The sequence below is a fragment of the Babylonia areolata genome, chromosome 16 (assembly GCF_041734735.1).
Source record: "Babylonia areolata isolate BAREFJ2019XMU chromosome 16, ASM4173473v1, whole genome shotgun sequence".
Classification (NCBI taxonomy): domain Eukaryota; kingdom Metazoa; phylum Mollusca; class Gastropoda; order Neogastropoda; family Buccinidae; genus Babylonia; species Babylonia areolata.
The window spans coordinates 1,450,001-1,475,351 of NC_134891.1; the positions used below are offsets into that span (position 1 = coordinate 1,450,001).

At 48.4% G+C, this 25,351-nt stretch overlaps 1 protein-coding gene across 1 annotated transcript in view; it reads right to left on the reverse strand.

The window, feature by feature from the left end:
* LOC143291065 (uncharacterized) overlaps window positions 1-25,351 on the reverse strand; it is a 265,716-nt gene that overhangs the window by 85,545 nt on the left and 154,820 nt on the right. The window contains 8 exon segments of the mRNA XM_076600654.1: window positions 1-4,044; window positions 7,396-8,538; window positions 10,044-10,334; window positions 11,865-12,213; window positions 16,783-17,006; window positions 18,641-18,784; window positions 21,209-21,430; window positions 22,221-22,386. The exon segment at window positions 1-4,044 is cut by the window's left edge and continues 154 nt beyond it. Coding sequence (XP_076456769.1) covers window positions 1-4,044; window positions 7,396-8,538; window positions 10,044-10,334; window positions 11,865-12,213; window positions 16,783-17,006; window positions 18,641-18,784; window positions 21,209-21,430; window positions 22,221-22,386 — 6,583 coding nt within the window.

Sequence of the window (25,351 nt, forward strand, 5' to 3'; positions counted from 1 at the left end):
ACGCCTGAACGAAGATGGTTCCCCCGCTCCCCCCACCGGCGCTGGCAGCTCCACGGGCAGGCGACCCCATGGTGTGGATGTGACCGTCCACGTGCAGCCGTCGCCCCACACGCAGGTTGACAAACCCCCCGCCCTGCCCCCCTCCCGTTCCCCCACCCCCGCTGCCCAGGTGCGTGGGAGAGAAGACAGAACCGTACGGCTGTCCACTCTGGCTGGGCAGTCCTCCCTGCCCCCCATAGCTGCCTCCACCCGACCCCCGCCCCGCCCCCACACCTTGCCCCGCCCCCCATCCCCGCCCGTCCAGCTCCAGAGAGGATCCCGTCTCCATGTCCATGTCGCCCACCTCAAAGAAGCCGTGGTTCATGAGGACCAGGGCCCGGTACTTCATCTCCACGAAGGACGCAGTGATGGTCAGATCGTGGACTATACGCGTCAGCTGCAGCTCTCCCTCACCCTTGATGTTGAGGGTGTAGGCTGAAAAGTTCCCTTCTCCAGATTCATGCAGGTAGGTTCCATTCTCCAGGAAAGCGGTTTCCGCCGTGGCATCAAGGTTGACGAAGGCCCCGTCCTGTATGTAGAAGTGATGAACCCCAGTCACCTTGCCCTCCAGAGTGGTGTTCACACCCTGGAAGTGAACTTCAGTGGGGAAGATAACCTCACTGCCGTAGTCGATGTTGAAGCTGCACGGTGCCTCTGTCCTGTTGCTGATGGACTCCACGTACTCTATCAGTGCTTTCTGTCTGGACAGCAGGTGCAGCTGTCCTGTTCTGTCCCCGATGAGGGCATGGATGATGATCAGAGTTTCGTTCTGCTGGTTTCCAGGATGCTTGAAGAAGTTGACTCTGGAAGAGCCGGAGATCTCTGTCACATTGAACTCAAAGTGGGCTCTCTCAAAGTCCTTGATGACCGTCACAGCCTGTACCCAGCGTCCCTCGTTGTCGGCATGCACGTAGCGATGGTCCACCTCAAAGTAGGTGGTGTTGGTGCCCTCCATGTATTTCAGAATGCGGTACTCCAGCGGACGACGGTTGTTTTCCACATATGTGGTTCCTGCAGCTCCGCCATGGATCGCTTCAAACCCTACATCTCCAGACCCACCGGCATCAGTGAACTTCCCCCCGTAAGAGAACCTGAAGTCACAGTGAATGGAGATCCGACCCCCAGCTCCTCCCCCTCCTTGCCCCATGCCTTTCCCGCCATGTGTCTTGATTTCTCCGTGTCCCGTCATGTTCAGGGTCTCTATCCACACGCTTCCTCCGCTGCCCCCTCCGGCATCCCGGCCAGACCCCGCCAGTCCCTGAGCCGCCAGCAGTCCGTTCAGCTCCATGTAATGGCTCGTCTTCCAGTACAGCACCCCCCCACCCCTGCCCCCCACCCCTGACCCGTTCCCACCCCCACTGCCAAAGTCCTGCGCTGTGTAGACTGATCCGTAGGCGTCGCTGAACCTGTTGACGTCGACCCCTCCCCCCTGACCCCCGTGACCCGCACCGTACCCCACACCGCCCACCGTAAGTCCTGGAGAGTGGCCTGCCCCTGCTCTGTGGCCCGCTCCATCTAGATGGAACACGCCTTTGCTCTCGATCCAGGCGAAGGTGGAGAAGATACGGGCGTGGTTCATGAACAGCAGTCCCCAGAACTTGACACGCATCTCGCTCACCTGGATCTCCACCACCTCCTGGATCTTGACAAAGCTGCACTCTCCGTTCCGCTTCACATGCAGTGTGTCCCAGGCGAAGGTTCCCTCGTCGGTGACCCTCACGTAGGACCCGTTGTGAAGGAAGGCCGTGTTGGCCGTGGACTGGAACACCATAAGTGCCGTGTCCTCCACATACAGTTCATGAACCCCAGTGATGGTGCCCGCGATGGTTCCGTTAGTCCCGTGCACATGAAACTCTCCTGGCAAAACAATCTCTGCCTTGAAGTCGATGATGAATCCGCAAGGTGCTTCCGTTCTGTTCATCACAGCCTCTATCACCTCTGCAAACAGCTGCTGGTTTCGTCGCAGGTGGATTTGTCCAGTCTTGTCTCCGATGAAGGTGTGGACGATGACCTTGACCTGCGTGGTGATGTCAGAGTGGTAGATGAGGAGGCGCGTGGTGCCAAGCAACTCCAGCTCATCAATTTCGTAGAGAAACCTGCCGGGGTCCATGAGCATGGTGGGGGCAGGACTGTAGCCAAAGTTGTTGTCAGCGTGGATGTGGGTGTGGTCCACAGCCAGGAAGGTCATGTTCAACACAGGGTCATACTTCTTGTGTCGGTACTCCAGTTCGCGCAGGTTTTCTTCTATGTAGGTCGTGCCAGCGGCCCCCGTATGGGAGTATTTCCACTGACCTTTACCCTGACCTCCGTAGTTTTCATACTTCCCTCCATACTGGTATCGCCAGCGACAGTGGACAGCGATACGACCTCCGGCTCCTCCGCCACCACGACCCTGACCTTCACCTCCCCTGACACTCATGACCCCATGACCGGTGATGTTGGTTGTTTTGATGAAGATGGATCCTCCACTGCCCCCACCAGCATCCACCCCTTTGCTGTCATTGCCGTAAGCGGCAAGGAGACCATCCACCTCAATCAGATCAGCCACGTCCCAAAACAGCTTCCCTCCTCCCCTGCCCCCTTCCCCACTCCCATTTCCACCACCACTGCCGAACTCTGTGGGCCTGAAGATGGAGTCGTAAGGGTCTCCACCATAGTCAGGACCTGGCCCTCCCCCGTACCCACCATGGGCCGCACCCTTCCCCAGCCCATCAGCAGTGGTGGAGCCCGCTCCAATGCCAGTCTCTGCCCACTGCCCTCGGCCATTGAGGTGAAGAACCCCCTGACTCTGAACCTGGGCATGAGTGGTGAAGATGCTGACGGCATTCATGATCAGCTCTGACTGGTAGCGAACAAACAGCTTGGCACTGGTGATGCTCAGAGAATCTGTGATCTGAGAGAACTCTCCTCTTGAGTAGCGGTTCACGCTGAACTCGGCAAAGGTGAAATTACCCGGTTCTGTTATCATGGTGTAGGTGCCGTTCTCAATCTGCGCGGTTTGGGCGGTGGAAAAGAAAAAGACGTCGGCTCCGTCACGCAAGAAAACATCCTGTGCTCCTGTGAGGCGACCTGCCAGCACGGTACGGGTGCCGAAGAAATGGTCAACATCAGGAAGGAGCAGCTCAGCACCGGCATCAATCCGGAAGCTGCAGGGTGCAACCAGTTCATGACTTTCAGACTCCACTACCTCTGCGTACAGTTTCTGGTTCCGTCTGATATGCACAAGTCCTGTGCGATCTCCGTAGAACTTGTGAATGGCCACCGCTACTTCCGTCTTCCCTGTGGGGTAGTCGATCATCAGGTTGGAGTGTCGGGTCAACACAGCTTCGTCAAAGTCATACCAATCCTTTTCCCCCTCCTGAATCACTGTGTACAGCCAGGGTTCTTTGTGACCCACGTACAGATGGGAGTCCAGGTCTTCGTTGTCGATCTCCAGCCTCCTGTGGGTGGCAACAGTGTAGGTGACGTTGCCACCTTTGCTGTACTTGATGTCTGCGTACTGAGGACCACGAGCCGTTTCTTCAATGTAAGCTGTCCCTGCTGCACCAGAGGGTGTCTGACCTTGACCCTTCCCTCCAACTGACCTCAGTCGACCTCCGAACTTGTTTGCAAAGCGGATGTGGACAGCGATGCGGCCTCCAGCACCCCCTCCTCCAGTGCTTCCACTGGAGTTGTCTCCCTGGCCTCCGCTGGCCTCCACCAGGCCGTAGCCGGTGAAGTTGAGGGTGGTGATGAGGATGCTGCCCCCACTGCCCCCACCTGCGTGCACACCTGTTCCAGCCAAGCCGTGCACCGTGACCAAGCCATCCACCGTCAGCAGTTTGCCGTTGTTCCACACCAGGTGCCCCCCGCCGCGCCCCCCTGTCCCTGACCCACTGCCCCCCCCACTGCCCAGGCCAGCCGGGATGAAGACAGAGTTGTAGGCTGCACCGCCGCGCTGTGGGTACCTGGCTCCACCGTGACCCCCGTGACCTGCCCCTGTGCCCCGCCCCTGCACTGTCCTGCCTGTCAGACACAACACACACACACCATCACCTGTAAGGTGCTCACTCCTCTGTTGACCATGCTTTGTTACTGCCTGTCAGACACAACACACACACCATCACCTGTAAGGTGCTCACTCCTCTGTTGACAACACTTTGTTACTGCCTGTCAGACACAACACACACACACCATCATCAGTAAGGTGTGACTGTTGCTTTCTCCATTGGAAACGCTTTCTTACTGCCTGTCAGACACAGCAGACACATGCCATCACCTGTGAGGAATGCTTTCACACAGTGCCACACACTCCAACTCACCTGCCCAATCACACCTTTCAGTGCCACACACTCCCCCTTACCTGCCCCATCACACCTTTCACACAGTGCCACACACTCCCCCTTACCTGCCCCATCACACCTTTCCGTGCCACACACTCCCCCTTACCTGCCCCATCACACCTTTCAGTGCCACACACTCCCCCTTACCTGCCCCATCACACCTTTCACTCAGTGCCACACACTCCCCCTTACCTGCCCCATCACACCTTTCAGTGCCACACACTCCCCCTTACCTGCCCCATCACACCTTTCACACAGTGCCACACACTCCCCCTTACCTGCCCCATCACACCTTTCAGTGCCACACACTCCCCCTTACCTGCCCCATCACACCTTTCAGTGCCACACACTCCCCCTTACCTGCCCCATCACACCTTTCACACAGTGCCACACACTCCCCCTTACCTGCCCCATCACACCTTTCAGTGCCACACACTCCCCCTTACCTGCCCCATCACACCTTTCACACAGTGCCACACACTCCCCCTTACCTGCCCCATCACACCTTTCACACAGTGCCACACACTCCCACTCACCTGCCCCATCACACCTTTCACACAGTGCCACACACTCCCACTCACCTGTGCCATCACACCTTTCACACAGTGCCACACACTCCCACTCACCTGCCCCATCACACCTTTCAGTGCCACACACTCCCCCTTACCTGCCCCATCACACCTTTCACACAGTGCCACACACTCCCACTCACCTGTGCCATCACACCTTTCACACAGTGCCACATACTCCCCCTTACCTGGCCCATCACACCTTTCACACAGTACCACACACTCCCCCTTACCTGCCCCATCACACCTTTCACACAGTGCCACACACTCCCCCTTACCTTCCCCATCACACCTTTCACTCAGTGCCACACACTCCCACTCACCTGTGCCATCACACCTTTCAGTGCCACACACTCCACCTTACCTGCCCCATCACACCTTTCACACAGTGCCACACACTCCCCCTTACCTGCCCCATCACACCTTTCACTCAGTGCCACACACTCCCACTCACCTGTGCCATCACACCTTTCAGTGCCACACACTCCCCCTTACCTGCCCCATCACACCTTTCACACAGTGCCACACACACCCCCCTTACCTGCCCCATCACACCTTTCAGTGCCACACACTCCCCCTTACCTGCCCCATCACACCTTTCAGTGCCACACACTCCCCCTTACCTGCCCCATCACACCTTTCAGTGCCACACACTCCCCCTTACCTGCCCCATCACACCTTTCAGTGCCACACACTCCCCCTTACCTGCCCCATCACACCTTTCACACAGTGCCACACACTCCCACTCACCTGCCCCATCACACCTTTCACACAGTGCCACACACTCCCCCTTACCTGCCCCATCACACCTTTCAGTGCCACACACTCCCCCTTACCTGCCCCATCACACCTTTCACACAGTGCCACACACTCCCCCTTACCTGCCCCATCACACCTTTCAGTGCCACACACTCCCCCTTACCTGCCCCATCACACCTTTCACACAGTGCCACACACTCCCCCTTACCTGCCCCATCACACCTTTCCGTGCCACACACTCCCCCTTACCTGCCCCATCACACCTTTCAGTGCCACACACTCCCCCTTACCTGCCCCATCACACCTTTCACTCAGTGCCACACACTCCCCCTTACCTGCCCCATCACACCTTTCAGTGCCACACACTCCCCCTTACCTGCCCCATCACACCTTTCACACAGTGCCACACACTCCCCCTTACCTGCCCCATCACACCTTTCAGTGCCACACACTCCCCCTTACCTGCCCCATCACACCTTTCAGTGCCACACACTCCCACTCACCTGCCCCATCACACCTTTCAGTGCCACACACTCCCCCTTACCTGCCCCATCACACCTTTCACACAGTGCCACACACTCCCCCTTACCTGCCCCATCACACCTTTCACACAGTGCCACACACTCCCACTCACCTGTGCCATCACACCTTTCACACAGTGCCACATACTCCCCCTTACCTGGCCCATCACACCTTTCACACAGTACCACACACTCCCCCTTACCTGCCCCATCACACCTTTCACACAGTGCCACACACTCCCCCTTACCTGCCCCATCACACCTTTCACTCAGTGCCACACACTCCCACTCACCTGTGCCATCACACCTTTCACACAGTGCCACACACACCCCCCTTACCTGCCCCATCACACCTTTCAGTGCCACACACTCCCCCTTACCTGCCCCATCACACCTTTCAGTGCCACACACTCCCCCTTACCTGCCCCATCACACCTTTCAGTGCCACACACTCCCCCTTACCTGCCCCATCACACCTTTCACACAGTGCCACACACTCCCACTCACCTGCCCCATCACACCTTTCACACAGTGCCACACACTCCCCCTTACCTGCCCCATCACACCTTTCAGTGCCACACACTCCCCCTTACCTGCCCCATCACACCTTTCACACAGTGCCACACACTCCCCCTTACCTGCCCCATCACACCTTTCAGTGCCACACACTCCCCCTTACCTGCCCCATCACACCTTTCACACAGTGCCACACACTCCCCCTTACCTGCCCCATCACACCTTTCAGTGCCACACACAGCCCCTTACCTGCCCCATCACACCTTTCACACAGTGCCACACACTCCCCCTTACCTGCCCCATCACACCTTTCAGTGCCACACACTCCCCCTTACCTGCCCCATCACACCTTTCACACAGTGCCACACACTCCCCCTTACCTGCCCCATCACACCTTTCAGTGCCACACACTCCCCCTTACCTGCCCCATCACACCTTTTACACAGTACCACACACTCCCCCTTACCTGCCCCATCACACCTTTCAGTGCCACACACTCCCCCTTACCTGCCCCATCACACCTTTCACACAGTGCCACACACTCCCCCTTACCTGCCCCATCACACCTTTCAGTGCCACACACTCCCCCTTACCTGCCCCATCACACCTTTCAGTGCCACACACTCCCCCTTACCTGCCCCATCACACCTTTCACACACTCCCACTCACCTGCCCCAGGTCCCTGTTCAGCTGGGAAGCCCTCCCCAGCCAGAGTGAGGAGTCCCAGGCTCTCCACCACGCCCTCATCAGAGGTGATGGTGGCCTGGTTTATGAACACCACCCCCTCGTACTTCAGCACAAAGCGTGTGATGCTCAGCGTAAGCCTCTCTGCCACATTGGTGAAGTAGCACCTGGACCCTCGCTGCACCGTCATCCAGGTGAAGGAGATGTTGCCAGGTGTTGTCAGGTGCGCGTACTGCCCCCTCTCTATCACCGCAGTCTGTGAAGTGGAGTAGAAAATGGCAGAGGCTCCCTGGGCGACGGTCAGGTTGTAGACGCCCGTCATGAGCCCAGCGTGCTGAGTCCTGGTGCCCAGCATGATGACGGTGGAAGGGAGGAGGATTTCAGCGCCGGCGTCGATGTGGTAGCTGACCGGGGCCACGGTGTAGCCGGTGGTGGAGGCCACGTACTCTGAGTACAACTTCTGAGTGTCCTTGAGGTGCACCAGTCCAGTCCTGTCCCCTTCAAACGTGTGCACGATCAGCTCAGCGTCAGCGCCGTGCAGTTCAATGAAGACATGGTTCACAGCCTCCAGGAAGTCCACCGTGATGTTTTCTCTGTCAGCTTCCCGGAACAGCACCGTTGGCAGTTCGTGGTTGCGGTTCTTGTTGTTGAGGAACAACTTCCGTGACGCTGCTCTCCCCTCGTAGTACTCTTCTGAAGGCGGCACCGTGTATTCCACATACTCCAGAAACACTGTGCCTCCTGCACCGTTCCAGTCAGAGTCGGTGTCCACATGGCTTCCGTACACACCGCCATAAGCTTGCGTTTCTCCGCTGAACTCAAACAGCCGTGACACCTTCACCGCCATGCGCCCCCCACTACCTCCTCCCCCACCCCCAGAGGTGCTGCCGCCTTGCACAGAGATTCGTCCATGGCCGGAAAAGTTGGTGGCGTTGATGTAGATGGAGCCACCACTGCCAGCCCCTTTCCCCGGTGTGGTTGTGTCGGACCCTTCAGCCAGCGCCTGTCCGTCCAGGTGGAGGGAGCGGGTGATGTTGAGGAACACCAGGCCTCCCCCTGACCCACTCCCCTCACCCCCACCACCACTGCCTTTGTCCACCGGGTGCACAAACGACCCGTACGGTGATCCTGCCATGACAAAAAGAGTGTTTCTTGACATTTTCGTTTGGGGTGTACAAATGACCCGAAATATGATCCTGCGATGACAAAAAGAGTTTGTTTTTTTTTTACATTTTCGTTTGGGGTGTACAAATGACCCGAAATATGATCCTGCAATGACAAAAAGAGTTTGGTTTTTTTTACATTTTCGTTTGGGGTGTACAAACGACCCGAAATATGATCCTGCGACGACAAAAAGAGCTTTCTTTTTTTACATTTTTGTTTGGGGTATACAAATGACCCGAAATATGATCCTGCAAAGACAAGAACAGCTTTTCTTCACATTTTATCTAAGGGTATACAAACGACCCAAAAGTCGATCCTGCAATGACAAAAATATTGTTTCTTGACATTTTATTTCGGGGTGTATGAATGACCATGTATGGTGATCCTGCAATGACAAAAAGAGTATTTCTTCATATCTTATTTCAGTTTATTTCAAAAGTGTAAATTTATAGTTTTATCTGTGTGGTCCTTTCACAGTCAGGTTAGTGACATTAAATTTGTGAAAGCTGTGGAGAGTGATGGTGTTCTGCATTAATCTGTTACAGTTCAAGCCAGTCTTCAGACCTAAATTTGACATATGACTTCAATCATCACTGTTGAAATCATATCCTTTAATAATACTGGGGGAAGGGGGAAGGGGGGGGGGGGGTTGTTGTTTTTCACTCAACACTTCGTATAATACAATCCATCTTACTTTTTCCCATCGAAATTACTTTTCTGCATGAGAAAGTACACCATTTTTGATAACCAATACGTTTTATGTGTTTGTTCTCAATAAATTCATAGCTGGATGTGTAGTGCTTCCATATCATATAATTTGACATCATCATCAAATAAAAGAATAATCAACCATGTATAGATACGCAAACAATTCTGATAAACGAAAATGGAAATGTGACAAAAAATACAAAGAATGAAAAGGAAAAAAAAAACAGCTAACAAAAAACAACAGATAAAACTTCATCTCACAGACCCACTTCAGGACACAAGCACCACCACTTGAGGACACAAGCACCACCACCTCAGGACACAAGCACCACCACCTCACGACACAAGCACCACTGCACCACCACTTGAGGACACAAGCACCACCACTTCAGGACACTTTCATCACCACTTGAGGACACAAGACAAAAGCACCACCACTTCAGGACACAAGCACCACCACTTGAGGACACAAGCACCACCACCTCACGACACAAGCACCACTGCACCACCACTTGAGGACACAAGCACCACCACTTGAGGACACAAGCACCACCACTTCAGGACAAGCACCACCACTTCAGGACACAAGCACCACCACTTGAGGACACAAGCACCACAACCTCAGGACATAAGCACCACCACACCACCACTTGAGGACACAAGCACCACCACCTCAGGACATAAGCACCACCACTTCAGGACACAAGCACCACCACTTCAGGACACAAGCACCACCACTTCAGGACACAAGCACTACTCACCGTTTCCATAGTCCAGATCAGTCAGCCCACCGCCGTAACCTCCATGATGACCTCCTGACCCCACCGTCCCATTGCCTGCCCCTGGCCCCTGGTTCCCGACGAAGCCCCGCCCACTGGCATCCAGCCTAGCTCCGCCCTCCACGGTTGCCATGGAGACCACCAGGTCCACCAGGTCCCCAGTGAGCAGAGAGTCATAGTGCATGTGGACCTGGTCGGCATGCAGCTTGAGGTCTGCAGAGTGCTGCAGGGTGGCTGACGCTTCCAGGGCCAGAGTGTCAAACACCAGTCGACCTGTGGACAGCGTCAACGTTACGTCTTCTGCCTCTCTAGTGTTGTGTTGTGTTGTGTTGTCAAACACCAGTCGACCTGTGGACAGCGTCAACGTTAGGTCTTCTGCCTCTCTAGTGTTGTGTTGTGTTGTGTTGTGTTGTGTTGTCAAACACCAGTCGACCTGTGGACAGCGTCAACGTTACGTCTTCTGCCTCTCTAGTGTTGTGTTGTGTTGTGTTGTGTTGTCAAACACCAGTCGACCTGTGGACAGCGTCAACGTTAGGTGTTCTGCCTCTCTAGTGTTGTGTTGTGTTGTGTTGTGTTGTCAAACACCAGTCGACCTGTGGACAGCGTCAACGTTACGTCTTCTGCCTCTCTAGTGTTGTGTTGTGTTGTGTTGTGTTGTCAAACACCAGTCGACCTGTGGACAGCGTCAACGTTAGGTCTTCTGCCTCTCTAGCGTTGTGTTGTGTTGTGTTGTGTTGTTGTGTACAGTTGTGTGCTGAATTAAGATTGTATGGTACTGCATTGTATTGTATTGTAGTATAGTGTAATGTAGTGTTGTGTAGTGTTGTGTTATGTAGTAATTTGTATTGTATTGTATTGTAGTATAGTGTAGTGTAGTGTAGTGTAGTGTAGTGTAGTGTAGTGTAGTGTAGTGTAGTGTTGTGTAGTGCTGTGTAGTGTTGTGTAGTGATTTGTATTGTATATAGTGTAGTGTAGTGTAGTGTAGTGTAGTGGAGAGTATGGTACTGCGCTCCACGATACTGTACTGTCTGTAGTGTAGTGTAGTGTACTGTAGTGCACTGCAGTGTATTACTCTTTGTCACAGCAGACTTCTCTGTGTGAAATTCAGGCTGTTCTCCACGGGGACAGCGCATCTTCTCAGAGCAGCTCCACCATCTCTTTTTCCTTCTTCTTCCTGCAAGCGTATTTGTTTACTTATCAAAGTGGAGTTTTCTACACAATTCTGCCAGGAAAAACCCTTTTGTTGCCGTGGGTTCTTTAATGCGCATGCTACACAAGGAATCTAAGTTTATTATTTCAATTGAATGACTAGCATCCAGACTGCCACTAAAGGTTAAGTGGAGGGGGGGGGGGGGAATACTGGCATGCATTGGATTCGAACCAGTGCGCTCAGATTTTCCCTTCCTTGGAAGACTTGTAACCATTAGACCACCGTGCCTCTTGTGCCACACAAGCAAACAACTGTCACAGGTAAATATCGTAAGTCTATTTTGGTCACTTTTTTTTTTTTTTCCCCTAAAATATCAAATAGTAACAGGCAGGGGGAACCAGGAATAGAAAGCAAGAGCTAAATGTACACATGCACAGGCAACATACACGTGGGCACACACATGGACTCAAACCAACACACTACATGCCCTCACTGCACACACACACACACACACACACACACACACACACACACTTACACACACACACACACACAACTTGCGCACTATTGTCTAAAATCACAAAAACGATCAAACGTCAAAAAAACCAGATCCAGAACACACATACAGACTCAGACCTCCCACACCAACTCACCCTTGACAAAGGGTGTGTCACTCTCCAGGTTATTGGTGGCGCCCCCTCCCACCATCACCACCTCCCCAGCCTCCAGCGTCAAGTTGTACACCCCTGCCAAGTGCCCATCAAAACGGAACGCCGGCCTGTCCTTGCCCACAATCCTCAACGATGGGGACGCCCACAGTAGTCCCCCCTGATCCAGCAGCAGGTTGACAGGGGGCGCTGTGGCACGCGTGGTGTACAGGGAGTAGGAGATGTAGAACGTCTGTTGGGGCTGTACGTAAATGTAGCCTGTGCCGTCGCCGAACATGTCCCGAATGTTCAGCGCAGTCACAACACTCGGTGCTGCTGGGATTTCAATCTGCGCCTGCAATACAGTTCATCACATCTTTATTAATCCCACTGGAAGTCACGCGTGCATCCAAAAGCTCATCACTCACAAAACAAATTCTCTCAGCCTGCTGTTGAGTCCGACATACACATGAACATGACAAAGACTGAACTGACAAGTCAAATAGTAAAACCTGTTAAGCGGAATAAAAATGAGAAAATAACCAAACACAGCGGCTGGATTTATCACACAGGAAAATAAAGTGGCGTGCATTTTTCAGAACTACTCCAAAGCACTATTTTCAAATCTGAAACATTACTACAAATTTATCATTATAAATTCTTAAATGGCAGTTCAAATATATCATTATAAATTCTTAAGTGGCAGTTCAAATATATCATTATAAATTCTTAAATGGCAGTTCAAATATATCATTATAAATTCTTAAATGGCAGTTCAAATTTATCATTATAAATTCTTAAATGGCAGTTCTGGCGTGAAAAAAAAGCATTATTGCATGCAATAAGAGATATGCCCTAATTCAACACTATATTCGAAAACACTAATTCCAAAACAAGAAACCCTTCACCAAATTATTCACTGAAATCTTAAAATTGCAGGCACAGTACTTGCAACATAATAGTTCCACAAATATCTGCATAAGTATTTCAGAGTTATAGGGGGGTAAATTTCTATTTATGTAACTCTGACTAGTGACATTAACAACAACAAAAAAAAAGAAAAAAAAAAGAAAATGTGTGCGTGCAAGTGTGCATATCATATGTGCGTGTGTTTGTGCATGTGTATCCATGAGTGCATGTATATGTGCAGTGAGGCGTGACGTAAAGTAAGACATACAGAAAGACCGGACCACAGAATACTAAATAGGCAGAACGGACATACGCGCCTTCGGTATGTTCCGTTAGTTTCCGTACATACTCGGGCCGCCATTTTGTTAACCCTGTACACGATTTGCGATGGCGGCTATTTCAACAGTATCAACACGTGGTGCGAAGTACTGCTGTGTAATTAACTGCAGTAATAACAGCAAAACCAGCATCGATGAAAGGACGGGCAGAACTGTGCGGATGTTTAATTTTCCCAACCTAGAGACGGAAAGAGAACGGTAAGTTCATATCTTTTTCCTTTCAGTTTGGGCATACTCCATGGGAGGCCAAGCTTCGCAGACTCAGCCTACGTTGATGTTTATATTTTCCTGTGATAAGACATCTGCGTTGCTTCGGGAGAAATGTGTCGCCTGTGAGGAAACCGCTGATGGTGCGGAGAAGGGGGGTGGGGGGTGGCTTTCAAAGTGTCTGAAAGTACAGACAGAAATTGAGTCGTAGAAAACAAGCAGTTCTGGCTGATTCTGGTCATTGTTTATACTAGCCGGAGTAAAGAGTCTGCTGCTCTGCGGAAAACACTGGAACAAAATAATGTGTGTGTGTGTGTGTGTGTGTGTGTGTGTGTGTGTGTGTGTGTGTGTGAGAATGCGAATGCGAATGCGAAATGTTTATTCAAATTTAGGCCTAAGCCCCTAATTGAAGGGGAAATCATATACAAAACAAACAACCAAAATTACAATAACACAGTGTCTAGTATTTGATCTTAACATAATTATTGTTATGAAAATTCAAATTGATACTAAGTTACAGCCGTACGTAATCGTTTCAAGGCATAGTAAATGTAGAACGCAACATTACGCAAAACAGTTTCATTTCTATTGACATAAGCAAATTAAATCTAAAGCGACATGGGCTATTATAAAACTTAGGTTGAATGTATTTTATCCTTAATCCGTGAAAGACAGGACAGCAAAACATAAAATGAATTTCATCTTCTTCTGAATCATGACATAAACGACACTTTATCTACTCTTCTATCGCTAAATCTAAATCTATGGCAGGCAATGTCTGTTACGCCAACTCTTAATTTAGTCCGAGCACATTTAACATATCTGTTCATTGCAATTTCAATATATGGTTCCACACTATTTGTCACTTTAAACATCCAATATTCAGCAAATCTATTGCTGTTCTGTTCGTGATCATGCCAGCTCTGCCATCTACAGTCAACAAGTCTTTGTTTAAAACATTTCATAAATCCTGTTACATTTTCAACACCCTGGTTATCCCATACATAGGCAAATCCATAGGAACACAACATTTTCTAATACCTGTAGCCCAAGTCTTCTTACCATTATTGTCTAAATTATACAGCGACCTGTAAGCTTTGTATGGTAACCTATAACTATCCATTCTAGTTAATTTTAGCCAGTAATTAATACATTTTACATAAGAATTTAGATATATCGGGTATCTCCCAAGTTCACCATAAATAAAGTCGTTAGGTGTTCGCCTGTCAACATTCAAGAAACGTTTCATAGCAGGTGTGAGTGAGTGAGTGAGTGAGAGAGAGAGAGAGAGAGAGAGAGAGAGAGAGAGAGTGTGTGTGTGTGTGTGTGTATTTCAGTATGGATCTGTCTTTTTTTGTGCACCACATTTTTCCATAAGAGTTGGTGAGAGATTTATGTATGAGTGCACTGTCACGGTGTGAGTAAAAAAAATACTTTTTTTTTTTTAAGATGCCAGATTGATGAGTACACTATTTTAATACAATGATTTTTAATACAATAATATACAGTAAATCCTCTCTTGGGCGGCCACCCCTTTAGCCAGGAAGTAGTGGCTGTAAATTAGAGGCGGCCTCTCAAAAGAAGTTTGAATTAATAAATATAGGAAGCAAAAGCGCTTGGAAACACTGAATTGCCTTCTTCTTTTTCTTCCTCGTTTGAGGTGGAAAACTCCATGTGAGAACCATCCCACTGGTACTGCTCATACAGTGACCGCCTATAAGGGGTTTTGCTGTTATAATGAAAAAATGTGTCCTTGTATGTTTTTAATGCTGAAGAGGAATGTTATCCAAACACGTATACATACACTCACAATCTCACTCGCGTTACAAACATGCACACAGAGTCATCTGAAGTGACTGACAATGTAATCACAGGCTAGAGTTTGCCAGTAGGCCTAAAATACTTTGGACCAGTGATGAATAGACTCAGTCATATTCAGCTTCTTTACGGGTGTTATAGGGTAAATGTAATGAACTGCAGAAACAACGCGGACACCATCCCCACCCCTCCTCTTTCCTTGCAAACTCCGCCTGTTAGTGTTTCGCGCAATCAGTCGATCGGCGCAATCTAGCGAACTCTGATTCAGTTACGTATGTGCACAGCCGAATTTATCTGGTCAGAAGCACATAGAAAGAAAGAAACAGATGGTACACTCAAAATCAGTGTGTGGTAAAACGAAACTTGGAAAGCGACTTTCCAATGACTCCGACATAAGGCGTGTGTGTGTGTGTGTGCGACGCCGCCTCTCACGAGTTACAGGGTAAAAAAGATGGCGGACGCCTTGGCCAACTGGAACGCGTTTTCCGATCGCGCGAAGAAGGAATGTCCCTTCTGCCTGTTTAGTATTCTGTGGACCGGACTCCGTCGTGATGCTCCGCTCATGCGTATTCACATTCCTCCTGTTAATGTCCAGGTGTGACTGTGAACACCTCCATCCCACAACAGACCAGCAGGATGGGCACATGACCAGTACCCACTTTGTTGTTCAGCATCAGGTGATCACAGTGACCAGTACCCACCTTGTTGTTCAGCATCAGGTGATCACAGTGACCAGTACCCACTTTGTTGTTCAGCATCAGGTGATCACAGTGACCAGTACCCACCTTGTTGTTCAGCATCAGGTGATCACAGTGACCAGTACCCACCTTGTTCAGCATCAGGTGATCACAGTGACCAGTACCCACCTTGTTGTTCAACATCAGGTGATCAAAGTGACCTGTACCCACGTTGTTGTTCAGCATCAGGTGATCACAGTGACCAGTACCCACCTTGTTCAGCATCAGGTGATCACAGTGACCAGTATCCACCTTGTTGTTCAGCATCAGGTGATCACAGTGACCAGTATCCACCTTGTTGTTCAGCATCAGGTGATCACAGTGACCAGTACCCACCTTGTTGTTCAGCATCAGGTGATCACAGTGACCAGTACCCACTTTGTTCAGCATCAGGTGATCACAGTGACCAGTACCCACCTTGTTGTTCAACATCAGGTGATCAAAGTGACCTGTACCCACGTTGTTGTTCAGCATCAGGTGATCACAGTGACCAGTACCCACCTTGTTCAGCATCAGGTGATCACAGTGACCAGTATCCACCTTGTTGTTCAGCATCAGGTGATCACAGTGACCAGTACCCACCTTGTTGTTCAGCATCAGGTGATCACAGTGACCAGTACCCACCTTGTTGTTCAGCATCAGGTGATCACAGTGACCAGTACCCACCTTGTTGTTCAGCATCAGGTGATCACAGTGACCAGTACCCACCTTGTTCAGCATCAGGTGATCACAGTGACCAGTACCCACCTTGTTGTTCAGCATCAGGTGATCACAGTGACCAGTATCCACCTTGTTGTTCAGCATCAGGTGATCACAGTGACCAGTACCCACCTTGTTGTTCAGCATCAGGTGATCACAGTGACCAGTACCCACCTTGTTGTTCAGCATCAGGTGATCACAGTGACCAGTACCCACCTTGTTGTTCAGCATCAGGTGATCAAAGTGCACAGGTGCTCCGTTGTCGTCCACAATGGTCAGGTTTTCGCGCGCGACCCTCGGGTTGACCTCCCACACCACCACAGGTTTGGGGACCTGCAGGCCCCGGCCGTCAATGTACAGACGACTCTGCCACTCCGTCCTGGACAGGCGCTCCTCGAAGAACACTGTCCCCGGGCCTCCCATGTCTCCGCCACCTGTACCTGGGGGCATTGAGCGTGGACAGGCAGGTTAACTCACCGTGTGACACTTAACTTGGGACGGTTCAGGTTAGGTCATGGGACGGTTCAGGTTAGGTCACGGGACGGTTCAGGTTAGGTCATGGGACGGTTCAGGTTAGGTCATGGGACGGTTCAGGTTAGGTCACGGGACGGTTCAGGTTAGGTCATGGGATGGTTCAGGTTAGGGCAAGGGACCGTTCAGGTAAGGTCACGGGATGGTTCGGGTTAGGTCACGGGACTGTTCAGGTTAGGTCATGTTAGGACATTTCAGGTTAAATTTTGGGACAGTTCAGGTTGTCATGTTAGACAGTTCAGGTTAAGTCATGAGGGTACTGTACAGGTTAAGTCATAAAGGGACAGATCAGGTTAAGACACGGGATAGTTCAGTTTGCCATGCGGGATAGTTCAGGTCAAGTCATGGGATAGTTCAGGTTGTCATGTGGGACAGTTCAGGTTAAGTCATGTTGGGACAGTTCAGGTTAGGTCATTTTCGGACAGCTCTGGTTAAGACACAAAACAGGTTGTCAGGTTGGGATAGTTCAGGTTAATTTATTTTGGGACAGTTCAGGTTAACCCATGTCATGATGCAATACAGGCTGTCATTCTGTGAAAGTTCATATTGTGTGACACAATACAGGTTATGTTGTCACAGTTCAGGTTAACCCATGACATGACTGCACAGGTTAACTCATGTTGTGACGCAACACATAATAAGTCATGAAGTGACAATCAACTCATGTTGTGACAGCACAAGTACACTCATGCTGTGACAACAGACTCTCACGCTGCGATACAATACCAGTTAACTCGTGACTGTTACAATTTCTAATACTATAATTACCATCGGTTCTGTCCCCATACACATAAGCGCTGCTATTGAATATCCCCAATCTTTCACTGGCGAAAGTACAAACATGCTGAGGTTCATCAAAAGAGAAACAAGGACTGTGTCCTTGTGAGCCCCAAAGCCAGACAAAAGCAAAAGATAGATACACAGAGCAATCAGTATCCACATTGTGTAAACAACATGGAAGTACGGTCTGCTTCATTTCAAATGACTGTGGTGTCCAAACTCTTCATGCCATGGAAAATGGCCAGTCTTACTTTCTGCAGCTCCACGGTGGAGTTTTGTTGGGTGTTACGTTCACTGGATGGAGGATTTACAGAGTGATGGCCTAGAGGTAACGCGTCCGCCTAGGATGCGAGAGAATCTGGTTCAATTCACGGCTCAGCCGCCGATATTTTCTCCCCTCCACTAGACCTTGAGTGGTGGTCTGGACGCTAGTCATTCGGATGAGACGATAAACCGAGGTCCCGTGTGCAGCACGCACTTAGCGCACGTAAAAGAACCCATAGCAACAAAAGGGTTGTTCCTGGCAAAATTCTGTAGAAAACTCCACGTCAACAGGAAAAACAAATAAAACTGCACGCAGGAAAAAATACAAAAAAATGGGTGGCGCTGTAGTATAGCGACACACTCTCCCTGGGGAGAGCAGCCTGAATTTCACACAGAGAAATCTGTTGTGATAAAAAGAAATACAAATACAAATACAAATGAATGCAAAACACACACAGCTAACGATTCCCCAAAGCAATGATCCACGTCAGTTTCTTACCAGGACTGCCGTGAGCTTGAGTTCTGCCGAGGTAATCACTGGAGTACCCAGCATGCACTGCAATTCGACCGCCACTGCCACCGCCACTGTTACCGTGACCTTTGCCCCCGACTGAGCTGATCAGTCCATGACCACGGAAATCACCTGTTCATTGACACACAAGTGCACACCAGATCATTGACATATTGTGACAATAGACGGCTAACTTGAGAAAAACAAATATTCTGCACACATAGTTTAGTGTGTTAAGCAGTGTGTGTGTGTGTGTGTGTGTGTGTGTGTGTGTGTGTGTGTGTGTGTGTGTGTGTGTGTGTGTGTAGCATGAGTGTGTGCGTGTGTGCTTGAGTGTGTGTCAGTGTGCATGCTCATGAGCATGTGTGCAAATTGTGTATATTTATGCATGTAAATGAAGATTCTGAGTCCTCTGTACATCATTATACTAAACTGCAGGGGGTATCTGTGAGATCAATACAGATTCTTCACATCCATACACAGCCATGTTTGTTTTGCCATCCTGTCAGTATCAACAGACCACACAATCTACCCATGTCAACAGACCACACAATCTACCCATGTCAACAGACCACAGACCACACAATCTACCCATGTCAACAGACCACACAATCTACCCATGTCAACAGACAACAGACCACACAATCTACCCATGTCAACAGACCACACAATCTATCCATGTCAACAGACAACAGACCACACAATCTACCCATGTCAACAGACCACACAATCTATCCATGTCAACAGACCACAGACCACACAATCTACCCATGTCAACAGACCACACAATCTACCCATGTCAACAGACCACAGACCACACAATCTACCCATGTCAACAGACCACACAATCTACCCATGTCAACAGACCACACAATCTACCCATGTCAACAGACAACAGACAACACAATCTACCCATGTCAACAGACCACAGACAACACAATCTACCCATGTCAACAGACCACAGACAACACAATCTACCCATGTCAACAGACCACAGACAACACAATCTACCCATGTCAACAGACCACAGACAACACAATCTACCCATGTCAACAGACCACACACTCTACCCATGTCAACAGACAACACAATCTACCCATGTCAACAGACAACAGACAACACAATCTACCCATGTCAACAGACCACACAATCTACCCATGTCAACAGACCACACAATCTACCCATGTCAACAGACCACAGACAACACAATCTACCCATGTCAACAGACAACACAATCTACCCATGTCAACAGACCACAGACAACACAATCCACCCAGGCCTGACCCATACCCAGACACCTCCACAGGGACATATAAGATCAAGCAAAAAAACACAAAAAAAACCAACAAAAGATGCTGACCAGGTGTCTTCCTGTCACTAGTTAATTGTCCATCCATCAGCTGATACAGACATGCATTCATTCATAAGGATGATCAAGACATAACACATTACAAGTTTTAGACACCCAGCCCTTCATCATGATGATTCAAACACCACCCATTCATAAAAGTGATACAGACACAACTAAATCACAACTTATTCATAAGATTTGGACATCAGCTGATTATTTTGCCATATCTATACTATACGAAAGAAAAGCTTGAAGGATAGGTTTGGTTTGGACAAATTAATTTTCCGATTACTGATGCCTTCGAGGTAAAAAAAAGAGTCAAAGGTCCCATTGCTTTTTCAGCCATTGGAGCATATCCACTGTGTCCAGGGTTGTATACAGAAAGGCAGTGAACTCATATCCACTGTGTCCAGGGTTGTATACAGAAAGGCAGTGAACTCATATCCACTGTGTCCAGGGCTGTGTACAGAAAGGCAGTGAACTCATATCCACTGTGTCCAGGGCTGTGTACAGAAAGGCAGTGAACTCATATCCACTGTGTCTATGGTTGTGTACAGAAAGGCAGTGAACTCATATCCACTGTGTCTAGGGCTGTGTACAGAAAGGCAGTGAACTCATATCCACTGTGTCTAGGGTTGTGTACAGAAAGGCAGTGAACTCATATCCACTGTGTCTAGGGTTGTGTACAGAAAGGCAGTGAACTCATATCCACTGTGTCTATGGTTGTGTACAGAAAGGCAGTGAACTCATATCCACTGTGTCCAGGGCTGTGTACAGAAAGGCAGTGAACTCATATCCACTGTGTCCAGGGCTGTGTACAGAAAGGCAGTGAATTCATATCCACTGTGTCCAGGGCTGTGTACAGAAAGGCAGTGAACTCATATCCACTGTGTCCAGGGCTGTGCACAGAAAGGCAGTGAACTCATATCCACTGTGTCTAGGGTTGTGCACAGAAAGGTCCTCTCATTTCATTGTTTTAACCTTCCCCGACCCAAGTCAGGTACCCATTTCATACACGTGTGCAGTAAGAAAAATCGGAGTACAGTGCCTTTCCCAAGGACACAGCACCATGCTGAAACAGGGCCTCGAACCCTGAACACCGATGAACACTGGATCACAAGTCCACCGCCTATCAGACTCTGCCACAACGCCTCCTGAACCGACGCCTTAGAGCTGTTCGGGGAAAACAAAAGACATGAACTCACCAACAGTGACAAACACAGAGCCACCGCTTCCCCCACCACCACCACCACTGCCATCACCCCCGTCCACCAGCATGCTGCCGTCTAGCTGAAGGATCGAACCCACGGTCACTCGCATGGTGCCCCCTCCCCGTCCTCCTCCGGCCCCTCCACCCTCACTGCCCGCATCACGGGGCTCGTACAGAGACCCGTACGTCTGGCTGTTGCCGACCTGACTGGGGTTCTCTGCAAGGTTCACAAAACATACGTCGTGTGTGGCAGCTGTCGGATTTCCTCCTATGGTGACTGACAGTATCACCGATAAAGTATCGTCAACGCTGTATCATCGACAAAGTACTGTCAAGGCTGTATCATCGACAATGTATTGTCAACGCTGTATCATCGACAATGTATTATCAATGCTGTATCACTGACAATGTATTATCAACGCTGTATCATTGACAATGTATTATCAATGCTGTATCATCGACAATGTATTATCAACGCTGTATTATCGACAATGTATTATCAATGCTGTAATATCAACAATGTATCACCAACACTGTATTATCAATGCTGTAGTATCAACAATGGATTATCAGGGTTGAAGTATCAACAATGCATTATCAATGCTATATTAAAAAGAACGTATTATCAATGCCATATTATCAACAATGCATTATCAATGCTGTATCATAAACAATGTATTATCAACAATGTATTATCAATGCTGTATGTAATATCAATGCTGTATTATCAACAATGTATCATCAATGCTGAAGAATCAACAATGTATTATCAATGCTGAAGTATCAACAACGTATCATCAACGCTGTATTAACAATGCATAATCAACACTGTATTACCAATGCTGTATCATCAATAATGTATTATCAATCCTGAAAAATCAACAATGTATTATCGACGCAGTATTACCAACAATGTATTATCAATACTGTATCATCAACAATGTATCATCAACACTGAAGTATTAACAATGTATTATCAATGCTGAAGAATCAACACACAAACCCACCTCCACCAGCAGCGGAATGAGCAGCACCGACGCCATTTTGAGACGGATGACCTTGACCTGCGGAGGCCATGGCGGAACAGACCATGCGTGCCTGCGGCTCCAGGAAGAAGTTGGAGGCTTCAATGGTCATCTGGGTGGCTGTGAAGCTGGCTCCATACTTGATGTCCTGTGCAACGTCATCAAACAATACTTCACCACCACACTCCCATGGGAACGTCTAAAAAAATACAACACGGCTTATTTGAACACAGATGACGGGCGCAATAGCCGAGTGGTTAAAGCGTTGGACTGTCAATCTGAGGGTCCCGGGTTCGAATCACGGTGACGGTGCCTGGTGGATAAAGGGTGGAGATTTTTACGATCTCCCAGGTCAACATATGTGCAGACCTGCTAGTGCCTGAACCCCCTTTGTGTGTATATGCAAGCAGAAGATCAAATACGCACGTTAAAGATCCTGTAATCCATGTCAGCGTTCAGTGGGTTATGGAAACAAGAACATACCCAGCATGCACACCCCTGAAAACGGAGTATGGCTGCCTACATGGCGGGGTAAAAACGGTCATACACGTAAAAGCCCACTCGTGTGCATACGAGTGAACGCAAAAGAAAGAAAGAACACAGATGAACTATTTGTGACTTTGTTCGTTCTTTTGCTTAACATCTATCCACATTTGTGATTTCAGACGAAAATCTATCATCTCCCCCACCCCACCCATGCCTTAAGTCATCACTACTTTCCCTGGTCCTCGCTCCTCAATTAGCATTTTAAAAAAAAGAAAAAAAGAAAAGAAAAGAAAAAAGAATATAAATAAAATAAAATAACTAGTCAACCAGTAGAATTAAACAAAGAGCCAACTGGGCTCCAAATTAAACTCTGAACTATTTCAAACCCATGTTGATTATCATATAAGACATTTCTAATGGAAGCAGATGAAACTGCAGATTTTGTAAATGACATAGGTAAATATTTGTGACTGTCAACCACTAAATGTACAGGAAGAGGACTCTGTTTTTGCAAACAGACAATGTCCACCAACAGTTCTGACTGTTTTTACAAACAGACAATGTCCAGCAACAGTTCTGACTCTGTTTTTGCAAACAGACAATGTCCAGCAACAGTTCTGACTTTTTTACAAACAGACAATGTCCAGCAACAGTTCTGACTGTTTTTACAAACAGACAATGTCCACCAACAGTTCTGACTCTGTTTTTACAAACAGACAATGTCCAGCAACAGTTCTGACACTGTTTTTACAAACAGACAATGTCCAGCAACAGTTCTGACACTGTTTTTACAAACAGACAATGTCCAGCAACAGTTCTGACTTTTTTACAAACAGACAATGTCCAGCAACAGTTCTGACACTGTTTTTACAAACAGACAATGTCCAGCAACAGTTCTGACTCTGTTTTTACAAACAGACAATGTCCAGCAACAGTTCTGACTTTTTTACAAACAGACAATGTCCAGCAACAATTCTGACTCTGTTTTTACAAACAGACAATGTCCAGCAACAGTTCTGACTCTGTTTTTGAAAACAGACAATGTCCAGCAACAGTTCTGACTCTGTTTTTACAAACAATGTCCAGCAACAGTTCTGACTCTGTTTTTACAAACAGACAATGTCCAGCAACAGTTCTGACTCTGTTTTTACAAACAGACAATGTCCAGCAACAGTTCTGACTCTGTTTTTACAAACAGACAATGTCCAGCAACAGTTCTGACTCTGTTTTTACAAACAATGTCCAGCAACAGTTCTGACTCTGTTTTTACAAACAATGTCCAGCAACAGTTCTGACTCTGTTTTTACAAACAGACAATGTCCAGCAACAGTTCTGACTCTGTTTTTACAAACAGACAATGTCCAGCAACAGTTCTGACTCTGTTTTTACAAACAGACAATGTCCAGCAACAGTTCTGACTCTGTTTTTACAAACAATGTCCAGCAACAGTTCTGACTCTGTTTTTACAAACAATGTCCAGCAACAGTTCTGACTCTGTTTTTACAAACAATGTCCAGCAACAATTCTGACTCTGTTTTTACAAACAGACAATGTCCAGCAACAGTTCTGACACTGTTTTTACAAACAGACAATGTGCACCAACAGTTCTGACTCTGTTTTTACAAACAATGTCCAGCAACAATTCTGACTCTGTTTTTACAAACAGACAATGTCCAGCAACAGTTCTGACTCTGTTTTTACAAACAATGTCCAGCAACAGTTCTGACTCTGTTTTTACAAACAGACAATGTGCACCAACAGTTCTGACACTGTTTTTACAAACAATGTCCAGCAACAGTTCTGACTCTGTTTTTACAAACAATGTCCAGCAACAGTTCTGACTCTGTTTTTACAAACAGACAATGTCCAGCAACAGTTCTGACTGTTTTTACAAACAATGTCCAGCAACAGTTCTGACTCTGTTTTTACAAACAGACAATGTCCAGCAACAGTTCTGAGGCTGTTTTTACAAACAGACAATGTCCAGCAACAGTTCTGACTCTGTTTTTACAAACAATGTCCAGCAACAGTTCTGACTCTGTTTTTACAAACAGACAATGTCCAGCAACAGTTCTGACTCTGTTTTTACAAACAATGTCCAGCAACAGTTCTGACTCTGTTTTTACAAACAATGTCCAGCAACAGTTCTGACACTGTTTTTACAAACAGACAATGTGCACCAACAGTTCTGACTCTGTTTTTACAAACAGACAATGTCCAGCAACAGTTCTGACTCTGTTTTTACAAACAGACAATGTCCAGCAACAGTTCTGACTCTGTTTTTACAAACAGACAATGTCCAGCAACAGTTCTGACTCTGTTTTTACAAACAGACAATGTCCAGCAACAGTTCTGACTGTTTTTACAAACAGACAATGTCCAGCAACAGTTCTGACACTGTTTTTACAAACAATGTCCACCAACAGTTCTGACACTGTTTTTACAAACAGACAATGTCCAGCAACAGTTCTGACTCTGTTTTTACAAACAGACAATGTGCACCAACAGTTCCTCACCCTGGCTGGACTTGCCAAGATTCAAACCCCTGACCTGGGTGAAAGTCAGAGAGACTTGAACACAAGACCTAATACACTGGCAACAGGTGTATAAACCATCATACCGCCTAC